Below are 27,368 nucleotides of genomic sequence, written 5' to 3'. Positions count from 1 at the left end.
CTTGCCTAGTTAAATAAAGGTTAAATAAAAATATTATATATATTTAGAAACTCAATCGAGATCTCAACTTACTGTTGAGAGTTAGGAAATTAGAATGCACAAAGTGAAATTTGGTAGTGCATCAACAGTTACCTCTTATGTCAGTTACTCAAATAACCTATGTCAGCTAAACATTTTTTGATTTCTAAGTAAGATAGTTTAGCGAGCTATCTAGACCTTGTAGTAGGCCTAATCATCACCAGATCCCCGACTGGGCACGCAGGGCATGTGCTCAAGGGCTCTGTCCTCAAGGGGGGCCCTATTGGTTTTGTTAGTCCCTCTCACACAGATATCATAGCAAAATGTGTAGAATTGCAGGAAACTAGCTTTAAAACTGCAAGAGTTTCTCACCACCCCTTGGCAAAATGTGTAGAATTGCAGGAAATTAGCTTTAAAACTACAAAATGTTCTGCAATTCATATTGATTTCAACTAATACATCAATAACTCTAGTGAATGGCTAATACAATACAGTAAATAGGCGTAGAGTCCAATAATGTAGCATAACATACAGTGCCAGCCAGAAATTCAGCACAGCGAAATGGCGTAGAAAATCCGAAAATGAACTGCAACGATTGAGAGGATAGAGACTAGAGAGACAGTGGTAGATCGAAGGGGATGGGGTGATCAGTAAAGCTGGTGACGCCTCTGGAGGAACGGTATAGAGGTTAAACCATCGCGAATATTCTTGGAATTATTTGCTTGAATGTCTCTGAGTGTTTTACAGAGTAAAATGCAATAGGGGGGCACAGAATCTCCCTCTTTCTCTCCTTCCTTCCTTCCTCCCTTCTGTCCATCCTTCCGTCCTTCTCTCTATCTCCCCCCCTCTATCTCGCTCTCTCTCTCTCTCTCTCTCTCTCTCTCTCACACACACACACACACACGCTCGCAAAGGGATGGTGGTGGATGCTCTTGACTGCGATAGCTAAAACAAGATGGGATAATCATGCGTGTCTGGCCCCGGGCGTTGATGCAGCTGCCGTTGCCTGATCTTTACTGGACTGAGGGTAGGGTGGGTCTGGTTCCGACTGGATCTACATCTCGATTCGGCTTGACATCGATGTTATCAAGATATTTACATGTTAGAAGACAACGACTGTAGCCTAAAACGCGAAATCGCAATAAAAATGAATAATCCGAGTGATAGATTAATTAAATGCTCCCATCGATTGAGAATCGTATGTATCGATAATTAATAAATTAACTAATTGATAAAACAGACGGGAATAACGTGCTGTCTTGGACGGAAGGTGGTGGTGGTGGGAGGGGGGGGGGGGGGGGGGGGGGGGGCAGTAGCTAGGGACATCCCCATGAGGCGACCGGATCACCCTTTCTCCTGTTTGCTGATATTTTTTTTGAATGAGAACGGTACCTGGCCTTCCGGGAAAAGAACATCATTGCATTTGTAATCAGGCTAGGACACCCTCTCCACCAGCACCCTATTTTCGCCGTTCCCGCCACAGCAACCGCGGCACCGACCAGTCCACGACGTCATCGAATCGACGCATCACTGGATGGGGTGTAGACTGGGAAGACGGTGAGTGCGTGTGTCAAAGGGGGTACTGAGGGAGACTGGGCGATCTCATCACCTGTGCACTGGTTAATTGCACTCCAATCTGGCGAGTTTGGAGGGACGGAGAGTCAGGTGCAGTAAGGGCGCCTCAATGACCGTCTCCTCCCGGGACACAGCGCCTAAAGCCCAGCGTTTGCAGTGCGGCGGGTAGAGAAGGCTACAGAACAGCGGCGAGTTTGGAAGTTTTGATGCATATGATCACAACCACCATGATTTTTATGATTCTTGGCGCTTCAGTTGTAATGGTAAGAGATACGCTTTTTATTGGACCCCGCATGTGTGTTTAACGCCTACAGCAATGATATTTTTTTTTTTAAACCTGTGTAGCCTATAATAATGAATAATGTAGTTATAGACTAGATATTACAACTACAGAGCACATTTTATATAAGGACACTGAAAATAATTATGGTTAAATGCATATAGACTTGAGGAAGTAGGCTACACATAGTCTGCCAACAATTACATGGCTATCATGAATAAATCATCTAAATACCATTTAAGAGCGAAGGAGTTTTCCCTCGCAAATGATTGCAAGGTGGGTTTCCAAATGTATTTGTCTATTTTCTCTTATATGGACTTTAGCTTAATGCAAGTCATATAATGGTGCTGCTGTGTTGGGAATAGTTATTGTGTCCCAGTTGACTCTTATGGTTCTTTGCAGGCGATAGCCTGTTTAATGGACATGAACGCACTACTGGATCGCTTTCACAACTACATCTTACCGCATTTACGAGGGGAAGACCGCGTCTGTCATTGCAACTGTGGAAGGTAAAAAAAACAATATAATACATTGATTCATTTGGATAGATACAATGTGCTGCATCTGCAACAAAAGGTAGCCAAACAGAGTCAAGAGCGCTGCTATTTTTCTCGTCTAATCATAATCCCTCAATAGGCCTCTCGAATGATTTCTCCTGCTGAACTGTTGGTTTTAATAAGCATCCCAACCTGCTCCATGCATAATCTCTTGAAAATGTGCCTAATTGATGTCGACTGTGGTTTTATTCGAGGTATATGTGTGTCTAATGGTAGGCTACAGCCTTATGTTTGTGATGCCTAGGTTGTGACGGTGTTTTCAAGCCTATATTCAGTGATTTGTCTTTTACTGCATACGAAGGTGGTTGAGCCATAAATAAAGTATGTTATGATTTATGAGGAATGGGCTAAGGAATCATTTTAAACGAAGACAGCTCTCAATGATCGTTCTCGTGCTGTTTTGCATTTGCAATATTACCATATTTTTAAGAGGAAATGTTTTTGGAGAGAGGACATTAGGCCTACCTATATTGAATCAGTTGTGAGAATGATAATATATAGGTATACAGTGATCTATTATTGATAACCCATGTTATGAAGGCTGAAAATGGAATGAAACATAAAATAACTATAGTTGAATGGTGTAGGCCAGGTTTCATATTGCTGTTGTGATTAGACCTGTAAAAGTTATATGTGGCCTCACATTTTCACAATTGCTGGTAGAGACTCCTTACAACACAAAATCTTTCTAAGATCAAGTTGTACTCAGATATTTTGAGGAAACCGATTACCTAAAATAAATGTTGTTAAGAAACTTAAATAGCTGAATTGAGCAGTACTACCTTCATATGAGAAATACAATAAAACATGCATTTATTTTTAGTAAGGTATACTTAAATTGAATGCCCCCACTAAGCCACGCCTCCAATAATTTCCCAGTGTGCCTTGCCTTTTCGATTAAAGTGTAGCATAACCAACCATGATTGTATTTGTTAGTGACATGGTTGTTGAATTCGTTCATTTTCAGTCCTACCACCTTAACAAAGTAAGTTCCTAGGCAAGTATGCCAAGTGTGCAAAGCTGTCATCAAGGCAAATGGTGGCTACTTTAAAGAATAAAAAAATATATATATATTTTGATTTGTTTAACACTTTTTTGGTTACTACATGATTCCATGTGTTATTTCATAGTTTTGATGTCTTCATTATTATTCTACAATTTTGAAAATAGAAAAAATTAAGAAAAACCCTTGAATGAATAGATGTGTCCAAACCTTTGACTGGTACTGTAATTCATTAGGATATTAAGCCATGGATAAAGGCAAGTTTAGGCCTGAGTACACTCTGAACAACTACAGTGGCTTGCGAAAGTATTCACCCACTTGGATTTTTCCTATTTTGTTGCCTTACAACCTGGAATTAAAGTAGATTTTTGGGGGGGTTTGTATCATTTGATTTACACAACATACCTACCACTTTGAAGATGCAAAACATTTTTATTGTGAAACAAACAAGAAATAAGACAAAAAAACAGAAAACTTGAGCGTGCATAACTATTCACCCCCCCCCCCCCAAAGTCAATACTTTGTAGAACCACCTTTTGCAGCAATTACAGCTGCAAGTCTCTTGGGGTATGTCTCTATATGCTTGGCACATCTAGCCACTGGGATTTTTGCCCATTCTTCAAGGCAAAACTACTCCAGCTCCTACAAGTTGGATGGGTTCCGCTGGTGTACAGCAATCTTTAAGTCACACCACAGATTCTCAATTGGATTGAGGTCTGGGCTTTGACTAGGCCCTTCCAAGACATTTAAATGTTTCCCCTGAAACCACTCGAGTGTTGGTTTAGCAGTATGCTTAGGATCATTCTCCTGCTGGAAGGTGAACCTCCGTCCCAGTCTCAAATCTCTTGAAGACTGAAACATGTTTCTCTCAAGAATTTCCCTGTATTTAGCGCCATCCATCATTCCTTCAATTCTGACCAGTTTCCCAGTCCCTGCCGATGTCCAGTTTCCGAGTCCCTGCCGAACATACCCACAGCATGATGTTGCCACCATCATGCTTTACTGTGGGGATGGTATTCTCGGGGTGATGAGAGGTGTTGGGTTTGTGCCAGACATAGCATTTTCCTTGATGGCCAAAAAGCTCAAATTTAGTCTCATCTAACCAGAGTACCTTCTTCCATATGTTTGGGGAGTCTCCCCCATGGCTTTTGGCGAACACCAAATGGGTTGGCTTATTTTTTTCTTTAAGCAATGGCTTTTTTCTGGCCACTCTTCCGTAAAGCCCAGCTCTGTGGAGTGTACGGCTTAAAGTGGTCCTATGGACAGATACTCCAATCTCCGCTGTGGAGCTTTGCAGCTCCTTCAGGGTTATCTTTGGTCTCTTTGTTGCCTCTCTGATTAATGCCCTCCTTGCCTGGGCTGTGAGTTTTGGTGGGCGGCCCTCTCTTGGCAGGTTTGTTGTGGTGCCATATTCTTTCCATTTTTTAAATAATGGATTTAATGGTTCTCCGTGGGATGTTCAAAGTTTAGGATATTTTTTTATAACCCAACCCTGATCTGTACTTCTCCACAACTTTGTCTCTGACTTGTTTGGAGAGCTCCTTGGTCTTCATGGTGCCGCTTGCTTGGTGGTGCCCCTTGCTTAGTGGTGTTGCAGACTCTGGGGCCTTTCAGAATAGGTGTATATATACTGAGATCATGTGACAGATCATGTGACACTTAGATTGCACACAGGTGGACTTTATTTAACTAATTATGTGACTTCTGAAGGTGATTGGTTGCACCAGATCTTATTTAGCGGCTTCATATTAAAGGGGGTGAATACATATGCACGCACCACTTTTCCGTTTTTAATTTTTAATTTTTAAACAAGTTATTTTTTCATTTCATTTCACCAATTTGGACTATTTTGTGTATGTCCATTACATGAAATCCAAATAAAAATGGATTTAAATTACAGGTTGTAATGCAACAAAATAGGAAAAACGCCAAGGGGGTGAATGCTTTTGCAAGGCACTGTACATATTTTAACTTTATGTACGTGTTGGGTCATTGTTGTTCAGTGCATAATCTGAAACAAATTATTAACTTAACTAACATTCACAGAAAATAAGAAAATCTGCTCTTGGCCCTGTATGAATACTGCTCCTTTGTTTTGACTGCCTACAGTCTAACAACCTGAGAAATGGGTCATGAAGTGTTAGTAAGATTAGTAATGGGTCATGAAGTGTTACTAAGATCATCATACAATAATATTGGCCAAACTTTTGAGAGGGTCTCTCTCTCACTCCCTCTCATTTCAAGATTTCCTCATAGTTAATGTTCAGTAATGTGCTATATTAGGCCTATATGCCTTTAGAAGTATTTTTAGACCAACATTTTTTTGGCTAGGAACAACTCCCTAGAAAGGCCAAAACCTAGGAAGAAACCTAGAGAGGAACCAGGCTATGAGGGGTGGCCAGTCCTCTTCTGGCTGTGCCGGGTGGAGATTATAACAGAACATGGCCAAGATGTTCAAATGTTCATAAATGACCAGCATGGTCAAATAATAATAATCACAGTAGTTGTCGAGGGTGCAGCAAGTCAGCACCTCAGGAGTAAATGTCAGTTGGCTTTCATAGCCGATCATTAAGAGTATCTCTACCGCTCCTGCGGTCTCTAGAGAGTTGAAAACAGCAGTTCTAGGACAGGTAGCACGTCCGGTGAACAGGTCAGGGTTCCATAGCCGCAGGCAGAACAGTTGAAACTGGAGCAGCAGCACGGCCAGGTGGACTGGGGACAGCAAGGAGTCATCATGCCAGGTAGTCCTGAGGCATGGTCCTAGGGATCAGGTCCTCCGAGAGAGAGAAAGAAAGAGAGAAAGAGAGAATTAGAGAGAGCATACTTAAATTCACACAGGACACCGGATAAGACAGGAGAAGTACTCCAGATATAACAAACTGACCCTAGCCCCCCAACACATAAACTACTGCAGCATAAATACTGGAGGCTGAGACAGGAGGGGTCAGGAGACACTGTTGCCCCATCCGATGATACCTCCGGACAGAGCCAAACAGGAAGGATATAACCCCACCCACTTTGCCAAAGCACAGCCCCCACACCACTAGAGGGATATCTTCAACCACCAACTTACCATCCTGAGACAAGGCAGAGTATAGCCCACAAAGATCTCCGCCACGGCACAGCCCAAGGGGGGGCGCCAACCCAGACAGGAAGATCACGTCAGTGACTCAACACACTCAAGTGACGCACCCCTCCTAGGGACGGCATGAAAGAGCACCAGTAAGCCAGTGACTCAGCCCCTGTAATAGGGTTAGAGGCAGAGAATCCCAGTGGAGAGAGGGGAACTGGCCAGGCAGAGACAGCAAGGGCGGTTCGTTGCTCCAGAGCCTTTCCGTTCACCTTCACACTCCTGGGCCAGACTACACTCAATCATATGACCCACTGAAGAGATGAGTCTTCAGTAAGACTTAAAAGTTGAAACCGAGTCTGCGTCTCTCACATGGGTAGGCAGACCATTCCATAAAAATTGAGATCTATAGGAGAAAGCCCTGCCTCCAGCTGTTTGCTTAGAAATTCTAGGGACAATTAGGAGGCCTGCGTCTTGTGACCGTAGCGTACGTGTAGGTATGTACGGTAGGACCAAATCAGAAAGATAGGTAGGAGCAAGCCCATGTAATTCTTTGTAGGTTAGCAGTAAAACCTTGAAATCAGCCCTTGCCTTAACAGGAAGCCAGTGTAGGGAGGCTAGCACTGGAGTAATATGATCACATTTTTTGGTTCTAGTCAGGATTATAGCAGCCGTATTTAGCACTAACTGAAGTTTATTTAGTGCTTTATCTGGGTAGCCGGAAAGTAGAGCATTGCAGTAGTCTAACCTAGAAGTAACACAAGCGTGGATTAGTTGTTCTGCATCATTTTTGGACAGAAAGTTTCTGATTTTTGCAATGTTACGTAGATGGAAAAAAGCTGTCCTTGAAACAGTCTTGATATGTTCGTCAAAAGAGAGATCAGGGTCCAGAGTAACGCCGAGGTCCTTCACAGTTTTATTTGAGACGACTTTACAACCATCAAGATTAATTGTCAGATTCAACAGAAGATCTCTTTGTTTCTTGGGACCTAGAACAAGCATCTCTGTTTTGTCCGAGTTTAAAAGTATAACTTTTTCAGCCATCCACTTCCTTATGTCTGAAACCAGGCTTCTAGCGAGGGCAATTTTGGGGCTTCACCATGTTTCATTGAAATGTACAGCTGTGTGTCATCCGCATAGCAGTGAAAGTTAACATTATGTTTTCGAATGACATCCCCAAGAGGTAAAATATATAGTGAAAACAATAGTGGTCCTAAAACGGAACCTTGAGGAACACCGAAATGTACAGTTGATTTGTCAGAGGACATACCATTCACAGAGACAAACTGATATCTTTCCGACAGATAAGATCTAAACCAGGCCAGAACTTGTCCGTGTAGACCAATTTGGGTTTCCAATCTCTCCAAAAGAATGTGGTGATCGATGGTATCAAAGCAGCACTAAGGTCTAGGAGCACGAGGACATATGCAGAGCCTCGGTCTGACGCCATTAAAAGGTCATTTACCACCTTCACAAGTGCAGTCTCAGTGCTATGATGGGGTCTAAAACCAGACTGAAGCATTTCGTATACATTGTTTGTCTTCAGGAAGGCAGGAAGGCAGTGAGTTGCTGCGCAACAGCTTTTTCATTTTTTTTTGAGAGGAATGGAAGATTCGATATAGGCCGATAGTTTTTTATATTTTCTGGTTCAAGGTTTGGCTTTTTCAAGAGAGGCTTTATTACTGCCACTTTTAGTGAGTTTGGTACACATCCGGTGGATAGAGAGCCGTTTAGGCTGATAGGCATGGCATGTCAAGAAACTGATTAAACAGCATGATCATTACACAGGTGCACTTTGTGATGGGGACAATAAAAGGCCACTCTAAAATGTGCAGTTTTGTCACACAACACAATGCCACAGATGGCTCAAGTTTTGAGGGAGTGTGCAATTGGCATGCTGACTGCAAGAATGTCTACCAGAGCTGTTCACAGAGAATTGAATGTTAATTTCTCTACCATAAGCCACCTCCAACGTTGTTTTAGAGAATTTGGCAGTACTTCCATCCGGCCTCACAACTGCAGACCACGTGTAACCACGCCAGCCCAGGACCTCCACATCTGGCTTCTTCACCTGCGGGATTGTCTGAGACCAGCCACCAGGACAGCTGATGAAATTGAGGAGTATTTCTGTCTGTAAAAAAGCCCTTTTGCGGGGGGAAAATGTATTCTGATTGGCTGGGCCTGGCTCCACAGTGGGTGGGCCTGGCTCCCAAGTGGGTGGGCCTATGCCCTCCCAGGCATGACTGCGCCCCTGCCCAGTCATGTGAAATCCATAGATTAGGGCCTAATTTTAAATTGACTGATTTCCTTATATGAACTGTAACTCAGTAAAATAGTTGAAATTGTTGCATGTTGCGTTAATATTTTTTTCAGAGGAACATTATTGCTGTCTATCATAGCAGCATTTTTTTGTGGTTTATTTTAAGTCATTTTTAAATATTGATAAAACCTCTGATACTCAATATTCAATGTGCAATGCTCACAATATTCCTAGCTTTGAATGAATTATATATTTTCATACTTGTGCTTGTTCCCTTCCTGTTCCCGGGGACATATAGTACATATAGTCCTAAACTAGATCCCAACAATTGCATGTCACATTGCTTGTCATTGCCTTTAATTAAGCCAATTGAAAGCGGGTGACACAGTGTCTGCGTCCAGGCTCTGGTCAAAAGTAGTGCACTATGTAGGGAAAAGGGTGCCATTTGGCACACAGCCACTTTATCTTTTAGTGACCTGAAAATGCTCTTCAATAAGAGTTACTAATTTACGTAAGATGTTTACCCTCTCAGTATAAACATTTCATGGAATAGACAGTCAGATGAGAGCCCACCTGATCTTGAAAGCCTACTTTTAGTGCATGTGGTGTTGAGGCGTCATCCTGGCGATGATGCACATCTAGTCAGGCCTGAGGCCACATCCACTGTCATTCCTTTACTGCTTGTAAACCTCAGGTTGTCATTTTATGAGATATACCTTTGAGGGGCACGTTAGGTAGGTCGTTATGTTAGGCTTTGATAACACTGTGACAAAAGTAATGGTAATCATTTACAGAAGGTAGGCTACACACATTTCTGGAAATGATTATTCACCAGCACTGTACTGTATAAATTCAGCATGTATTCCATGCCTTTGCATTCTCCCATTTGTACCAAATCAGTGTTGAGAATTCAATTTCATCACCTACACCCCCTAATTTGTCCTCTCTTGCCCTATCTCCTCTTTTCCTTGTTCTTCCCTCCACCACTAACACTTTCTAACCTCCGGCTTTGTCTCTTCCAGGCATCATGTCCACTACGTGATCCCGTACAATGGGGACCATTCTCTGGTGGACTCGTCGGAGAACTACTTTGTGAGTGACAGCGTGACCAAGCAGGAGATGGACCTGATGCTGGGGCTGCTGCTGGGCTTCTGTATCAGCTGGCTCCTGCTGTGGCTGGACGGAGTGCTGCACTGTGCTGTCAGGGCATGGAGAGCCAGTCGCTACTACGGTGAGTCAACCAGAGACTTGGTCGGTTTGACTGGGAAAAGTTTTATATGGACTGACTGGAACATCAATAAGGTTGACAAAATGTGCAGCAGAATGAGCAAAACATTTCTCAATCATCTGATGACAGAAGTATTGTTTGGTTGATTCCCACCTCTGCGAAAAGAGAGATGTTGAGTGAAGTGGTGTATGTGTTAATATTTCGACTGCCTTATTGATCAGTGTTTCTCCTACATCTTTTCTTGGGGATGTAACATGGGTGTGCAAATGCACAGAACGAACATACAGGCTGCTGTTGACCACTGTACCATTCATTGAAACCAATTGAAACCATGCTTTCTTGGGTGGGCGGATAGCCCAACACACCTGGCTATGAGTGATGGTTATGGGAAACTTTACAGAACTTGAGGACATAAGGGCTCAGTTGTATACTCAAAGAAAGCATTCATAGGGGAAAAGGGAAAAGTATATTCCAGACAAAATGTATTGTCTCACAGGGTATTAACTGTACAGTACTGTATACACTGTGTTATGGTCATGAATTAGAATTAAGACATTATGCAGGTAATTACTACTGTATAAGTGGGAGAAGGAATTTGGAAAAAGATTACTTTCTGTCCGTTGAGGGGGGATAGTTATGTGTGTAAAGTAGGCATAGTGAAACTGTAATGTTAATTATGCTGTGGAAATATTGCTGCCCTCAGATGTCATATGTTTAGTACATACTGATTCACTGAAACAAAGATTCCTTACCCATAGCACAGAGGGCATGTGTCTGTCTATACACCAGGAAGACATACAATTATTAACTGTCTCAATTCTTACCATTGTTAGTCTAGCAAGCCAGACTTCACTGAGGGAGAGTGTATGCCAATGTGAACATATTACATATTAGAGGACTTCTTGTCCATACTTCTTCTCCTGATTCAATAACTTGTCCAGTCCCACTGGGCACAGACGTCAGCTCAACGTCTAGTTTTGATTTACATTTGGTTGAGTTGTCAACTAAGTTGAAATACATTTAAAAAATTCACCATGTCATTGGATTTAGGTTAAAAGTTCAGTGAAGAAAATACTAAATTCTCTTACGTTGATTACTTTTACCTAATCCAATCAGTTTTCCACATTATGATTGAACGTCATAATTTTTGGTTGAAATGACAAGGAAACAATGTTGATTCAACCAACGTTTGCCCAATGGAGTGTTCTTATAATGTGTTGGAATAATCCAATTGCTTCAGCTACACATTATCTTGTGCAGCTCTCGATGTCAAAACAGGCCTATATTTTGTAGCTGGCCTGGATCCTTTAGATATAAGACATTGCTGAAGGAGGTGATGTGACCTGGATATTCCAATTGCTGTTACGGTCAGAAAATAGAGGGGCATAATGTCTAGTGAGTTTACAGTGGCTTGCGAAAGTATTCACCTCCCTTGGCATTTTTCCTATTTTGTTGGCTTACAACCTGGAATTAAAATATATTTTTTGGGGGGGGGTTGTATAATTTGATTTACACAACATGTCTACCACCTTGAAGATGCAAAATACTTTTTATTGTGAAACAAATAAGAAACAACACAAAAAACTGAAAACATGAGCGTGCATAACTATTCACCCCCCCAAAGTCAATACTTTGTAGAGCCAGCTTTTGCAGCAATTACAGCTGCAAGTCTCTTGGGGTATGTCTCTATATGCTTGCACATCTAGCAACTGGGATTTTTGCCCATTCTTCAAGGCAAAACTGCTCCAGCTCCTTCAAGTTGGATGGGTTCCGCTGGTGTACAGCAATCTTTAAGTCACACCACAGATTCTCAATTGGATTGAGGTCTGGGCTTTGACTAGGCCCTTCCAAGACATTTAAATGTTTCCCCTGAAACCACTCGAGTGTTGCTTTAGCAGTATGCTTAGGGTCATTGTCCTGCTGGAAGGTGAACCTCCGTCCCAGTCTCAAATCTCTTGATTTGATCCCTCAAGAATTTCCCTGTATTTAGTGCCATCCATCATTCCTTCAATTCTGACCAGTTTCCCAGTCCCTGCCGATGAAAAACATACCCACAGCATGATGCTGCCACCACCATGCTTCACTGTGGGGATGGTATTCTCGGGGTGATGAGAGGTGTTGGGTTTGCGCCAGGCAGAGCGTTTTCCTTGATGGCCAAAAAGCTCAAATTTAGTCTCATCTAACAAGAGTACCTTCTTCCATATGTTTGGGGAGTCTCCCACATGGCTTTTGGCGAACACCAAATGGGTTTGCTTATTGTTTTCTTTAAGCAATAGCTTTTTTCTGGCCACTCTTCCGTAAAGCCCAGCTCTGTGGAGTGTACGGCTTAAAGTGGTCCTATGGACAGATTCTCCAATCTCCGCTGTGGAGCTTTACAGCTCCTTCAGGGTTATCTTTGGTCTCTTTGTTGCCTCTCTGATTAATGCCCTACTTGCCTGGGCCGTTTAATTTTGGTGGTCGGCAGGTTGTTGTGGTGCCATATTCTTTACATTTTTCTATATGGATTTAATGGTGCTCCATGGGATGTTCAAAGTTTCGGATATTTTTTTATAACCCAACCCTGAGCTGTACTTCTCCACAACTTTGTCCCTGACCTGTTTGGAGCGCTCCTTGGTCTTCATGGTGCCGCTTGCTTGGTGGTGCCCCTTGCTTAGTGGTGTTGCAGACTCTGGGGCCTTTCAGAACAGGTGTATATATACTGAGATCATGTGACAGATCATGTGACACTTAGATTGCACACAAGTGGACTTTATTTAACTAATTATGTGACTTCTGAAGGTAATTGGTTGCACCAGATCTTATTTAGGGGCTTCATAGCAAAGGGGGTGAATACATATGCACGCACAACTTTTCCGTTTTTTTTATTTTTTAGAATTCTTTGAAACAAGTAATTTTTTTCATTTCATTTCACCAATTTGGACTATTTTGTTTATGTCCATTACATGAAATCCAAATAAAAATACATTTAAATTACAGGTTGTAATGCAACAAAATAGGAAAAAACGCCAAGGGGGATGAATACTTTTGCAAGGCACTGTAAAAGTAAGAGATGGCCAATTAATCACCTCTGATTAATATGAAACCACCACACAAAGATGGGGTACTAAATAACCCTATTATTTTATGTCTTGAAAAGACTACGTTAAAAAGTAGGTTTGCCATACTCTTTAGATGCATGTCTTATTATTTATTGATGATAAATATGAATTTGGAGATGTGAAGCATACAAATATTGCCAGACTTAGATTCTGTGATTCTATAAGTATTAGTCAAGATAAAACTGCTTCATATTTGCAGCACAGAATCAATCCATCTGCTATTCAGTGCATAACATCCACATAAAAAAATACACCCAGATTTTACATTCAAATGTTTCCCTCGAGGTAGAGGGGTGGCTCAAGGATTTTCTTGTGCTGGAATCCTTGTGAATGGAGGGAATGCCCCTTCACTGGTGTGTTTGGCTGTGATATTGATTGTGGGTCAGACTTGTTTAGCCTCCCTGAGATGGGGAGTGAAGGTGAGGCTGATGAAGCGGGAAGGTAGGGGGGTGTGAATATACTGTCACATCCCAACCCACACATACACTTTCTCTCACACACACACACACACACACACACACGCACACACACACACACACACACACACACACACACACACACACACACACACACACACACACACACACACACACACACACACACACACACACACACACACACACACACACACACACACACCACACACTTGCTCCCTCCTAGGGAGCTATAAATAGAGTGAGAGAGAGCAGCTGGAATGGCGGGTGAGGAAGAAACATGCACACCACACTGACACAGACCGCATTGAGGTGCACATTGATTCCTTTAGCTTTTTCTAATTCCATCTATAGACCCTGCGTCTCCTGCTCTCCATTCAGTTATTGAATCTCCTGATATCCATTTTCTTTAAAAGGCATCCTTTTGGTGACCCCTTTCTTACTGTCTATTTCTCATGAATAACTGATTCATATTCTTTGGCACCATCAGTGATTAAACCATCAGTGGAAAGACATTTTATTTAGCAAAATAAGGAAACAAAATATGATAACAAAAGAGGAAGATTATGATTTGGATAACAATGGCCCCCCTTCCCTCCCTCCGTAAAAAGACCTTTACATTTCTACCCTCACCCCACTTTCCGCATTACATTACCATTTACATTTTTCTCCTGACTCCATCTCCATCCTTTTATTCAAATGAGAAGAACCTGTATCGCTCTCTCTTTTCGTTTGGATACCCTTCTGAACTGTCCTTGTGGATTGCATACCCATTCACAGCTATAAATAACTCACTCCTCCCTCCCGGCCAGCGACCCCCACTTCCCACCACCTGCCTCCCCGTACTCCCCCCTCTCCCCTGACTCTGGCAGGGCCATGTGCTAGTGGGTGTGCTGCCTTGGGATCTCCGTCTTCTTTCTCTGCCGTCTCAGCGGGACTCACCTCGCCAACTAAGCCTGACAGAGACAAATTCCTGCACTTCCATTTCTACAAATTCTACCTCACACTCATATACTTGGTGAAAGAAATCCTAAATATCTTTTTTTAAATCGCTATTTAATCATGCATATCAGGATATAGAAACTGAAACATACACAAACATGACCAAAAGTATGTGGACACCTGCTCGTCGAATGTCTCATTCCAAAATCATGGGCATTAATATGGTGTGGTTGATGTGGTTGAGGTCAGGGCTCTGTGCAGGCCAGTCAAGTTCTTCCACACCGATCTCGACAAACCTTTTCTGCATGGACCTCGCTTTGTGCACAGGGACATTGTCATGCTGAAAAAGGAAAGGGTCTTCCCCAAACTGTTGCCACAAAGTTGGAAGCCCAGAATCGTACAGAATGTCATTGTATGCTGTAGCGTTTAGATTTCCCTGCACTGGAACTAAGGGGCCTAGCCCGAACCATGAAAAACAGCCCCAGCCCATTATTCCTCCTCTACCAAACTTTACAGTTGGCACTATGAATTGGGGCAGGTAACGTTCTCCTGGCATCTGCCAAACCCAGATTCGTCTGTCGCACTGCCATATGGTGAAGCGTGATTCATCATTCCAAAGACCCGTTTCCACTGCGTCCAATGGCGGCGAGCTTTACTCCACTCCAGCCAACGCTTGGCATTGCGCATGGTGATATTTGGCTTGTGTGAGGCTGCTCGGCCATGGAAATCTATTTCATGAAGCTCCTGATGAACAGTTCTTGTGCTGACGTTGCTTCCAGAGGCAATTTGTAACTCGGTAGTGAGTGTTGCAACCAAGGACAGACCATTTTGGGGGGGGGGGGGGGGGGGGGGGGCGCTACGCGCTTTAGACCATTCTGTGAGCTTGTGTGGCCTGCCAGTTCGAGGCTGAGCCGTTCTTGCTTCTAGACGTTTCCACTTCACAATAACAGCACTTACAGCTTTTTTTCTTTCGTTTCTTTTCTCTTTTTTTAGGGGGTGGATCAGCTTTAATATTGCAGATAGATTGTTGCTTCCATCAATGTAATTGTCTGCATAATTTCCAATCCCCCATATATTTTTGGGGTAAATATATATCCATATACATGCATAATATATATCATATCACAATTTCAGTGGGTCAGAAATTGTAGACCTCGACAAGTCTGGTTCATCGGAAGTTTACATACACCTTAGACAAATACATTTAAACTCAGTTTTTCACAATTCATGACATTTAATCCGAGTAAAAATTCCCCGTCTTAGGTCAGTTAGGATCACCACTTTATTTTAAGAATGTGAAATGTCAGAATAATAGTAGAGAGAATGATTGATTTCAGCTTTTATTTCTTTCATCACATTCCCAGTGGGTCAGAAGTTTACATACACTCAATTAATATTTGGTAGCATTGCCTTTAAATTGTTGAACTTGGGTCAAACGTTTTGGGTAGCCTTTCACAACCTTCCCACAATAAGTTGGGTGAATTTTGGCCCATTCCTCTAGACAGAGCTGGTGTAACTGAGTCAGGTTTGTAGGCCTCCTTGCTCGCACATGCTTTTTCAGTTCTGCCCACAAATTTTCTATAGGATTGAGGTCAGGGCTTTGTTATGGCCACTCCAATACCTTGACTTTGTTGTCCTTAAACCATTTTGCCATAAATTTGGAAGTATGCTTGGGGTCAATGTCCATTTGGAAGACCCATTTGCGACCAAGCTTTAACTTCCTGACTGATGTCTTTAAATGTTGCTTCAATATCTCCACATAATTTTCTTTCCTCATGATGCCATCTATTCTGTGAAGTGCACCAATCCCTCCTGCAGCAAAGCACCCCCACAACATGATGCTGCCACACCTGTGCTTCACGGTTGGGATGGTGTTCTTCGGCTTGCAAGCCTCCCCCTTTTCCTCCAAACATAACGATGGTCATTATGGCCAAACAGTTCTATTTTTGTTTCATCAGACCAGAGGACATTTCTCCAAAAAGTACGATCTTTGTCCCCATGTGCAGTTGCAAACTGTAGTCTGTCTTTTTTATGGCGGCTTTGGAGCAGTGGCTTCTTCCGTGCTGAGCAGCCTTTCAAGTTATGTCAACATAGGACTCATTTTACTGTGGATATAGATACTTTTGTACCTGTTTCCTCCAGCATCTTTCCAAGGTCCTTTGCTGTTGTTCTGAGATTGATTTGCACTTTTCGCACCAAAGCCTTACGCATGGTGTCCCCGGTTCGCCAGCACAGCCCAGTGCGGGCTATTCCACCTCGCCGCATGGCCTGGCTACGGGGAGCATTAAACCAGGTAAGGTTGGGCAGGCTCGGTGCTTAAGAGCTCCTGTACGCCTTCACGGTCCGGTATATCCGGCGCCACCTCCTCGCCCCAGCCCAGTACCACCAGTGCTTACACCACGCACCAGGCTTCCAGTGCGTCTCCAGAGCCCTGTTCCTCCTCCACGCACTCGCCCTATGGTGCGTGTCTCCAGCCCGGTACCACCAGTTCCGGCACCACGCACTAAGCCTCCTGTGCGTCTCCAGAGCCCTGTGCGCCCTGTTGCTGCTCCCCGCACTAGCCTTGAGGTGCGTGTCCTTAGCCCGGTACCACCAGTTCCGGCACCACGCACCAGGCCTACTGTGCGCCTCAGCCGGCCAGAGTCTGCCGTCTGCCCAGCGCCGTCTGCGCTGTACATCTGCCCAGCGCCGCCTGCACTGCCCATCTGCCCAGCGCCGTCTGAGCTGTCCGTCTGCCCAGCGCCGCCTGCACTGCGAGCTGTCCGTCTGCACAGCGCCGCCTGCGCTGCCCGTCTGCCCAGCGCCATCTGAGCTGCCCGTCTGTCCTGAGCCTTCATAGCCGCCCGTCTGTCCTGAGCCTTCAAAGCCGCCCGTCTGTCCTGAGCCTTCAGAGCCGTCCGTCAGTCAGGAGCCGCTAGAGCCGTCCATCAGTCAGGAGCCGCTAGAGCTGTCCGTCAGTCAGGAGCTGCCAGAGCCGCCCGCCAGACAGGAGCTGCCAGAGCCGCCCGCCAGACAGGAGCTGCCAGAGCCGCCCGCCAGACAGGAGCTGCCAGAGCCGTCAGTCAGCCATGACCTGCCAGAGCCGTCAGTCAGCCATGACCTGCCAGAGTCGTCAGTCAGCCATGACCTGCCAGAGCCGTCAGTCAGTACGGAGCTGCCCCTCAGTCCGGAGCTGCCCCTCAGTCCGGAGCTGCCCTCAGTCCGGAGCTGCCCCTCAGTCCGGTGCTGCCCCTCAGTCCGGTGCTGCCCCTCAGTCCGGTGCTGCCCCTCAGTCCGGTGCTGCCCCTTAGTCCAGTGGGGTTAATATGGAGGGTTGCAGTTAAAAGGAGGCCACGAAAGGGGGTAGTGACTATGGTGGGGTGGGGGCCACGTCCAGCGCCAGAGCCGCCACCGTGGACAGATGCCCACCCAGACCCTCCCCTATAGGGAGGGGGGGGGGGTACTGTCACGTTCCTGACCTTATTTCCTTTGTTTAGTTGGTCAGGACGTGGGCTGGGTGGGTATATTCCATGTTATGTGTTTTCATTGGTTAGGGTTGTCTAACTAGCCTGATATGGTTCTCAGTCAGAGGCAGGTGTTTTACGTTGTCTCTGATTGGGAACCATATTAAGGTAGGCTGTTCTCACTGTTTGTTTGTGGGTGATTGTTGCCGTGTCTGTGTTTGTTCGCCACACGGTACTGTTTTCGTTAGTTTGTTCACGTCGTTTATTGTTTTGTATTTTGTCAGTGTTCTGTTTGTTGGATCATCATTAAAATTCATCATCATGAACATTTACCACGCTGCGCCTTGGTCCTCCTCTCTTCCACCTAACGACGAGCGTTACACATGGTGTTTATACGTGCCTACTATTGTTTGTACAGATGAACATGGTACCTTCAGGCGTTTGTAAATTACTCCCAAGGATGAACCAGACTTGTGGTCTACAATATCTTTCTTTAGTCTTGGCTGATTTCTTTTGATTTTCCCATGATGTCAAGCAAAGAGGCACTGAGTTTGAAGGTAGGTCTTGAAATACATCCACAGGTATACCTCCAATTGACTCAAATGATGTCAATTAGCCTATCAGAAGCTTCTAAAGCCATGGCATCATTTTCTGGAATTTACTAAGCTGTTTAAAGGCACAGTCAACTTAGTGTATGTAAACTTCTGACCCACTGGAATTGTGATACAGTGAATTATAAGTGAAATAATCTGCCTGTAAACAGTTGTTGGAAAAATTACCGGTGTCATGCACAAAGTAGAGGTCCTAACCGACTTGCCAAAACTATAGGTTGTCAACAATAATTTTGTGAAGTGGCTGAAAAACGAGTTTTAAGTGTATGTAAACCTAAGTGTATGTTAACTTCCGACTTCAACTGTAGTAAACTTATCATAATTTGGTTTTAATCCAGAGAGGTTAGCAAAAGTATTTAGATCCTTTATGAGGCTGTGGAGGGATTCTAATTGTGGTTTTAAAAGAAAACATGAATCATCAGCGTACAATGACACTTTTGTTTTTAATTCATGGATTTCTAACCCCTAATACTATTCTTGGATCTCATTTTAACATAATAATAATAAATAGATATGCCGATAGTGGACAACCTTGTTTTACTCCTCTAGATAGTTTAAGACTTTCTGAGATGTAGCCATTATTTACTATTTTACACCTAGGGTTACTATACATAACTTTAACCCATTTTATAAGAGATTCCCCAACATTGAAATATTCTAGGCATTTATATATAAACTCCAGTCGTACTTTATCAAAAGCCTTTTCAAAATCAGCTATGAAAACCAGGCCTGGTTTCCCCGATATTTCATAGTATTCTATTGTTTCCAGTACTTGTCTTATATTATCTCCAATGTATCGTCCATGTAAAAAACCTGTCTGATTAGGATGAATAATACCTGACAATACCTTTTTAATTCTATGCGCCAAGCATTTAGCTAGAATTTTTGCATCACAACACTGAAGTGTAAGAGGCCTCCAATTTTTTTTATGGACTGGATCTTTATATATAACACTTGGATCCTGTTTCAGTGTAACGATTTTCTTCTTCTTCCGATGAGGAATATGAAGGATCGGACCAAAATGCAGCGTGGTAAGTGTCCATGTTAAATTTATTAACTGAACACGGGAAAAAGACAAAAATAACAAAGTGAATGACAACAAAAATCGAAACAGTCCTGAATGGTGAAACAAACACAAAAACAGGAAACAACTACCCACAAAGACAACGATTGACAGCTGCCTCTGATTGGGAACCATACTTGGCCAAACACAGAAATACAACACATAGAACAAAACATAGAATATAGAACATAGAATGCCCACCCCAACTCACGCCCTGACCAAACCAAAATAAAGACATAAAAAAGGAACTAAGGTCAGAACGTGACATTCAGTAATAATGAAATCAGACCTTCTTGTTGCGTGTCCAATAATCTACCGTTTATATAGGAGTGATTAAAACATGATACAATATTTTTTTGGTATACTTCCCCTGGTATGCCATCCAGCCCTGGAATTTTCCCAGACTTAAAGGCTTTAATTGCATCAAGAAGTTCCTCCTCTGCAATTTGGCCTTCACGTGAGTCTTTCTGTACAGATGTTAATTTTACATTATTAATAGGGGAAAAATCCATACACTTAGCTTCGGTTAGTGGAGATGGAGGAGACTGAAACAAAAATATATTCTTGAAGTACTTTACTTCCTCTTTCAAAATATAATTTGGTGAATCATGCGTGACTCCATCATTTGTAACAAGTTTCAATAAAAAAAATTGGTAGCATTTCTATGTTGAAGATTGAAAAAAATGTTGGTGCATTTTCCCCCATATTCCATCCAGTTCAATTTATTTTTATAATATATTACACTGGAACGTTCTTGAATAAGTTCCTCCATTTCTTTTTGTTTTTCCTCTAACTTATTCTGTGCCTCTGGTACAGTTTTTATTGCTATCTATCTGTACTGTTAGTCCTTCAATTTCCTTTGTTAATATGGACTCTTTTGATTTAAATTGCTTTTGTTTTATAGATGAGTACTGAATTGCATGGCCTCTAAAGGCACATTTTAAAGGGTCCCATACAATAAGATCTGCTGTACCTATGTTATGTCTGAAAAAGTCAGTTATAAATTATTCTGTCCTAGTTATCATCCAGTAGGCTTTGATTAAATTTTCAATATCCTCGTCCACGTGGAAATTCTGTAAGAGTACTATATATGCCAATTATGATCCGACTGCATTCTGTTCCCATCAACATTTTTTAAACTTTTGGTGAGAGAGAATGACATAAGAAAGTAATCAAGATGACTAGCTTGATAAAGCTTCCGCCATGTATATCTCACTAGGTCAGTGTATTTAAGCCTCCATATATCCACTAATTCCAATATATCCATGACATTCATGATTTTCTTAAGGGTGATAGTTTGTAGTGTGATTTCCTTTACACTTACAGTTGACTGGGGCAGCTCTAGCAGGGCAGAAATGTGACGAAATTACCTGTTGGAAAGTTGGCATTCTAACATGGTGCCACGTTGAAGTCACTGAGCTCTTCAGTAAGGCTGTTCTACTGACAGTGTTTGTCTATGGAGATTGCATGGCTGTGTGCTCGGCAGAATAGTGATGTAACATTTTATATTTGGCACATGAATGTGTGGGTGTAACAGTATTGCAACCGTCCCATTTTGGGCTTGAACCAGGGACCCTCTGCACACATCGACAACCGTAACGCTCAAAGCATCGTTACCTAGCTCTCCACAAAAGCCACAGCCCTTGCAGAGCAAGGGAAACAACTCCTTCAAGGTCTCAGAGCGAGTGACGACACCAATTGAAACGCTACTAGCGCACATTGCTAACTAGCTAGCTATTTTACACCGGTTACATGGGCAACACATGAGTGTGTAGGATTGATGTATTGTACTACCAACAATTAGGTTGGTGGGAGCATCAAGGATGTTTTGGACATATTGGGCATCTAATATACCTAACCAAATGCACTCCCATTCTCTTATTAACCCCACAATGAGATAAATGTTCTAATCATGTATATTTCTTCTCTAGTTTCTTCACCCCTATAACAACCTCCCTCTCTCCTCTTGTCCACCAGACACCCCTTCCTGGTCATGGCTCCCCTCGTTCTGCAACCTTCGAGATCTGCGTCGACGCGCCCAGCTCAGACAGCTGGAGGACTCCAGTGGCAACATGGTCCACATCAAGCAGAAGCTCTACCACAACGGCCACCCCAGCCCACGCCACCTCTGACTCTAAAACAAGAATCCCCCATCCCAGCCCCCCCAAACTGCCCCATGGCCAACTGGTGCCTCAGAGACCCTGGAAGACTGCCCTCTCACTGTTCATAACACCCCTGTCACTGAGACTTTCTTTGACAAGTCAGCACCAACCAATCCAAACTCGAGCAGAAGAAGAAGATAGTCGCTACTGAAATCTTGTCTATGTCCACATTTTTTGTGTTCATTGTTGAAACTTAGAAAAGGGTACGATGCGGGCAGTGTCCAGAAAGTGGGGGGAGTAAGAATGGGGTGCCACAGTGGTTTTTTTCTCTATTGGGAGGGTCTTTCTCTAAAGTGGGAGGGAGGTAAATGGAAAAGGGTGTTTTTCAAGATTTTGTGATGGGAAGATTAGATTGTTGCTTCTGTAAATACTAATAAATATGGGGAAGTGGGAACACAGGGTATGGGTGGGTTTGTTTGTGAGTGTGGTGAGTCAAGTGTTACGAATAGAGCCGATGGACTGTATGGGAGGATAAACGGAGGGTAGGGAAGATGAGGATGACAGCCGTCTGGGGTTGAAGAGTGTGATTTCTGCTAAAAACACAGATTAATTAGCTTTGTTACTTTGTGAATTAAATTAATGTATTAATTTACATGTAAATATAAGAAGGGGAGGGGAGCATACGTTTGTGGTCAGGGTTCTCTGTGCTGTGTTATTATTTATGAGAAGGTAGAAAATAAATTGATGCCAGCCCAGATAAGACGGAGAGACAGTTCAGTACTTCCCTTGTCTTCCCAATACTGTGTCCAATAGCACTTCCCAATTTGCTACATCCAATTGCCTCATACCTATCAGGAGCAACCAGCCTAGCAGCAGCGGGAACCCTCACCCAGTCCCCCTCCCCTCTCTGTCCAGACATTGCTGTTGTGAGGATAAAATGTCTGTTTTATTAAAAGTGCCATTGAAGCACAACAGTGACCCCTAATGTTTGAATGTGTCATTGCCTCAACATCAGTAGATATACTGTTCAATAGATACGCTTCCATACACAATTATTTAGTAGTGAAGTTAAATCTTTTAAATTGGTTCTATACTCCAGCATTTTGGATTTGAGATCAAATGTTTTATATGAGGTGACAGTACAGAATGACACCTTTTATTTTTGGGTATTTTCATACATATCTGTTTTACTGTTTATAAACTCAAGCACTTTATGTATCTGGTCCCCCCATTTGAAGGTGTCAAAAGTATTTGGACAATTCCCTTAGTGTATTCAATTTAGTCAAAAGTTTAGTACTTGGTCCCATATTCCTAGCACACAATGACTAAATCAAGCTTGTGACTCTACAAACTTGTTGGATGCATTTGCATTTTGTTTTGGTTGTGTTTTGGATTATGTTGTGCCCAATAGAAATGAATGGTAAATAATGTATTGTGTCGTTTTGGAGTCGCTTTTATTGTAAATTAAAATAGAATATGTTTCTGAACACTTCTACATTCATGTGTATGTTACCATGATTATGGATAATCATGAATGAATCATGAATATTGATGAGTGAGAAAGTTACAGATGCACAAAGATCATGTCCCCAAAACATGTTAACCTCTCACCATTACCAATAACAAGGGAGGTTAGCATTTTTGGGGGGGGTATGAAATTTATGCCTCTGTAACTTTTGACTAAATGTAATACACTATAAGTAAATTTGTCAAAATACTTATGACACCTTCAAATGGGGGAACTAGATACATAAAATGTTTTCATTTCTAAACAGTAAATTATATTTATTAAAATACCCTCAAATAAAAGGTGACATACTGTATTGGTGCCTCATATAAAACATTTGATCAATCCAAAATGCTGAGTATAGAGACAATTCAGCAAAATGTAAAGCTTCACTAAATAATTACATAGGGGAGTGTATGTATGGGGAAAAAAGCATTCCCAGCACCCATCCCTGCTAACTATGATAGGATATAAACAAGGTACATTTGTAAGAATTGTTTATTATAACTGTATCATAAACAATGCATGCATTTATTATGACTGCTTATTGTTCACATACACTGAGCATACTGCTCTTTCCATGATAGACTGACCAGTGAATCTATGAAAGCTATGAGCACTTATTGATGTCACTTGTTAAAACCACTTCAATCAGGGTAGATGAAGGGGAGGAGACAGGTAAATTAAAGAAGGATATTTAAGCCTTGAGACAATTGAAACATGGATTGTGTATGTGTGCCATTCAGAGGGTGAATGGGCAAGACAAAAGATTTAAGTGCCTTTCAACGGGTTATGGTAGTAGGCAAATCAAATCAAATATATTTATATAGCCCTTCTTACATCAGCTGATATCTCAAAGTGCTATACAGAAACCCAGCCTAAAACCCCAAACAGCAAGCAATGCAGGTGTAGAAGAAAGGTGGCTAGGAAAAACTCCCTAGAAAGGCCAAAACCTAGGAAGAAACCTAGAGAGGAACCAGGCTATGAGGGGTGGCCAGTCCTCTTCTGGCTGTGCCGGGTGGAGATTATAACAGAACATGGCCAAGATGTTCAAATGTTCATAAATTACCAGCATGGTCAAATAATAATAATCACAGTAGTTGTCGAGGGTGCAGCAAGTCAGCACCTCAGGAGTAAATGTCAGTTGGCTTTCATAGCCGATCATTAAGAGTATCTCTACCGCTCCTGCGGTCTCTAGAGAGTTGAAAACAGCAGGTCTGGGACAGGTAGCACGTACGGTGAACAGGTCAGGGTTCCATAGCCGCAGGCAGAACAGTTGAAACTGGAGCAGCAGCACGGCCAGGTGGACTGGGGACAGCAAGGAGTCATCATGCCAGGTAGTCCTGAAGCATGGTCCTAGGGCTCAGGTCCTCCGAGAGAGAGAAAGAAAGAGAGAAAGAGAGAATTAGAGAGCATACTTAAATTCACACAGGACACCGGATAAGACAGGAGAAGTACTCCAGATATAACAAACTGACCCTAGCCCCCCGACACATAAACTACTGCAGCATAAATACTGGAGGCTGAGACAGGAGGGGTCAGGAGACACTGTGGCCCCATCCGATGATACCCTCGGACAGAGCCAAACAGGAAGGATATAACCCCTCCCACTTTGCCAAAGCACAGCCCCCACACCACTAGAGGGAAAACTTCAACCACCAACTTACCATCCTGAGACAAGGCCGAGTATAGCCCACAAAGATCTCCGCCACGGCACAACCCAAGGGGGGGCGCCAACCCAGACAGGAAGATCACGTCAGTGACTCAACCCACTTAAGTGACGCACCCCTCCTAGGGACGGCATGAAAGAGCACCAGTAAGCAAGTGACAGCCCCTGTAATAGGGTTAGAGGCAGAGAATCCCAGTGGAGATTCGGCACACCGGTTTGTGTCAAGAACTGCAAATCTGCTGGGTTTTTCACGCTCAACAGTTTCCTGTGTGTATCAAGAATGGTCCACCACCCAAAGACATCCAGCCAACTTGATACAACAGCATTTCTACGTTTTATAGAAAAAAAATAAAGTGAAAAAGTTCTACCTGATGACATCGTCATAAGTTAAAACAAAAAAATGTTGTAAGTGATTTTGCAAACACTATGAGACGCGGTGATGTGGGGAGCAAGAAAATACCCTCCCTCTAGCTAGAAAGTTGTTGCAGGTTTTGAAAATCACCGTTTTTCTTCATTTTAATCCTACCTTGTGATGTCAGAAAGCAGGTTTCCATCCAACCTTTTTATGAGAGTAAAGTACGTCGGATAAAACATGTCCTGACAAGCCTAACAGTAAACTTTCCAAATGTCGACAAAACAAAATACGTTGGTAAAATGTATTATGCGAGAAATGGTGGTGGAAGCGCTTTTATGCGCAAATATTGATATAATAACCATTAAATCGAAGTGAACTTGGAGTCACGTGATGACATGTTGTGTGATACTCTCTACGACTCGTCAGGAAAGCTTGCAGTTTATTTGGCTACAGATATAATTAGTGATGATGAACTTCACAGGGTGGTAAACGTGCAAGGTGATGAGCTTGATGCTGCTTTCCAATAAATATCAAGTGTCTTATTTTGGTGACATGATCATCGATGCTTGACTGCCTTTTGACAAAAAAAAGTAATCTCGCTCTTTTGTCCATAATAATTTCCCCATGTAAATATACCCGCACTGTATCTGCGAGCTGTTGGCTAGAGCGCACATGCCAACAATACTAGAGTGAGCACACTTCCTATATAACACAATTGTTTTTGTGAGAAACCCATCAGTAGAATAAAATGCAATGGAAACACATTTAAATCGTATTTTTTATTCGGTACATAGAAATGTAACCGCAAAAGTTATTTTTATATCCACTACGTCATCACACAGCCTTTTATCCACAACAAGTACATTTGATGGAAACACATCTCTAGTGGGAAAATGTCCATACTGTTTTTATGTAGATTTTTGAATATTTGCATGGAAATCTGTCTCCAATTGGATGGAAACATAGCAACCGAGAATCATTTTTTTTAGGACCTTTCTTCTTATCTTTTTAACCACAGATCATAGAAATGTGCTGTTTTATAATAGGTACACACTGGTATGGTGATGGAGATATTGAATGGAGTTGAAAAGTGGTGGAATTGTAATAGGGCGCTCCATCCCAGTCCATTTGATGTTGAGATGTATACAGGTCCAATCTGTTGTCATTTTCTTATGGCGTCCACTCTAAAAGTGCAATAAGACACCATTATTAACCAGGCTTAATCCAACCATTTCATGTGGCTGAATTACCTGATGCATAAAAAAAACCTCATGACAGGTCTTATGCAAACAGTTCATTTGAATGATGCCGGTGACATGATGATCGGTGATCAGCTGTCAATTATCAAATAATCTGTCTTTTATCCGCATCTCATCATATCTTTTATCCGCATCTCAACTGTCTAGACTAGAGCATAAGCCAAAACCAGATTGGGGAAATTTTCTATATTATTGCAACAATTGTTGTGACAAAACCATCAGTAAAGTCTAAAATGTAATGGAAACCCATTTAACTTGGGAAATTAAAGAACGACTGCCCCTAAAAAGCAACTTCTCGTTTTGAAAACTCTATGTGGCATTGATATGAGTAAGAAACATTTATTATTGTGTGAAAACTGTAAATGGGATCATTTTGGTCATAAAGTCAGTCTCATACTGTAACGTTCGTCGTAATCCTCCTCGTCTGAGGAGGAGCAAGGATCGGACCAAAGCGCAGCGTGGTTTGAATACATGATTTAATTATATGAACGAAGACGAAAAACACTTGACAAAATACAAAACAATAAACGACGTGAACGAACGAAAACAGTACCGTGTGGCGAACAAACACAGACACGGCAACAATCACCCACAAACAAACATTGAAAACAGCCTACCTTAATATGGTTCCCAATCAGAGACAATGACAAACACCTGCCTCTGATTGAGAACCATATTAGGCCAAACGAACAAACCTAAACATAGAAACAAATAACATAGACTGCCCACCCCAACTCACGCCCTGACCATACTAAATAAAGACAAAACAAGGAAATAAGGTCAGGAATGTGACACATACAAAACTGAGATTTGCGTGATAATAGGAAAAAAGGGTATGTCACGGAATGAAGGGTATAGTAATAATTTTCCTTGGGCTGGGTTTATTTCCACATA

General features: G+C 42.6%; 1 protein-coding gene across 1 annotated transcript; it reads left to right on the top strand.

Moving 5' to 3' along the window:
* Positions 1-1,820: 1,820 nt before the first annotated feature.
* tmem240a (transmembrane protein 240a) lies at positions 1,821-21,714 on the top strand. The gene is made up of 4 exons (XM_039010248.1): positions 1,821-1,856; positions 2,276-2,382; positions 9,786-9,994; positions 21,560-21,714. Exons 1-4 carry the CDS (start codon positions 1,821-1,823, stop codon positions 21,712-21,714), a joined length of 507 nt encoding a protein of 168 aa, XP_038866176.1.
* The last annotated feature ends 5,654 nt before the right edge of the window (positions 21,715-27,368 follow it).

This window comes from Salvelinus namaycush, chromosome 16 (assembly GCF_016432855.1).
Source record: "Salvelinus namaycush isolate Seneca chromosome 16, SaNama_1.0, whole genome shotgun sequence".
NCBI lineage: Eukaryota > Metazoa > Chordata > Actinopteri > Salmoniformes > Salmonidae > Salvelinus > Salvelinus namaycush.
Note: the sequence above shows the minus strand (reverse complement) of the source record. Positions and strands in the feature narration are given on the sequence as shown.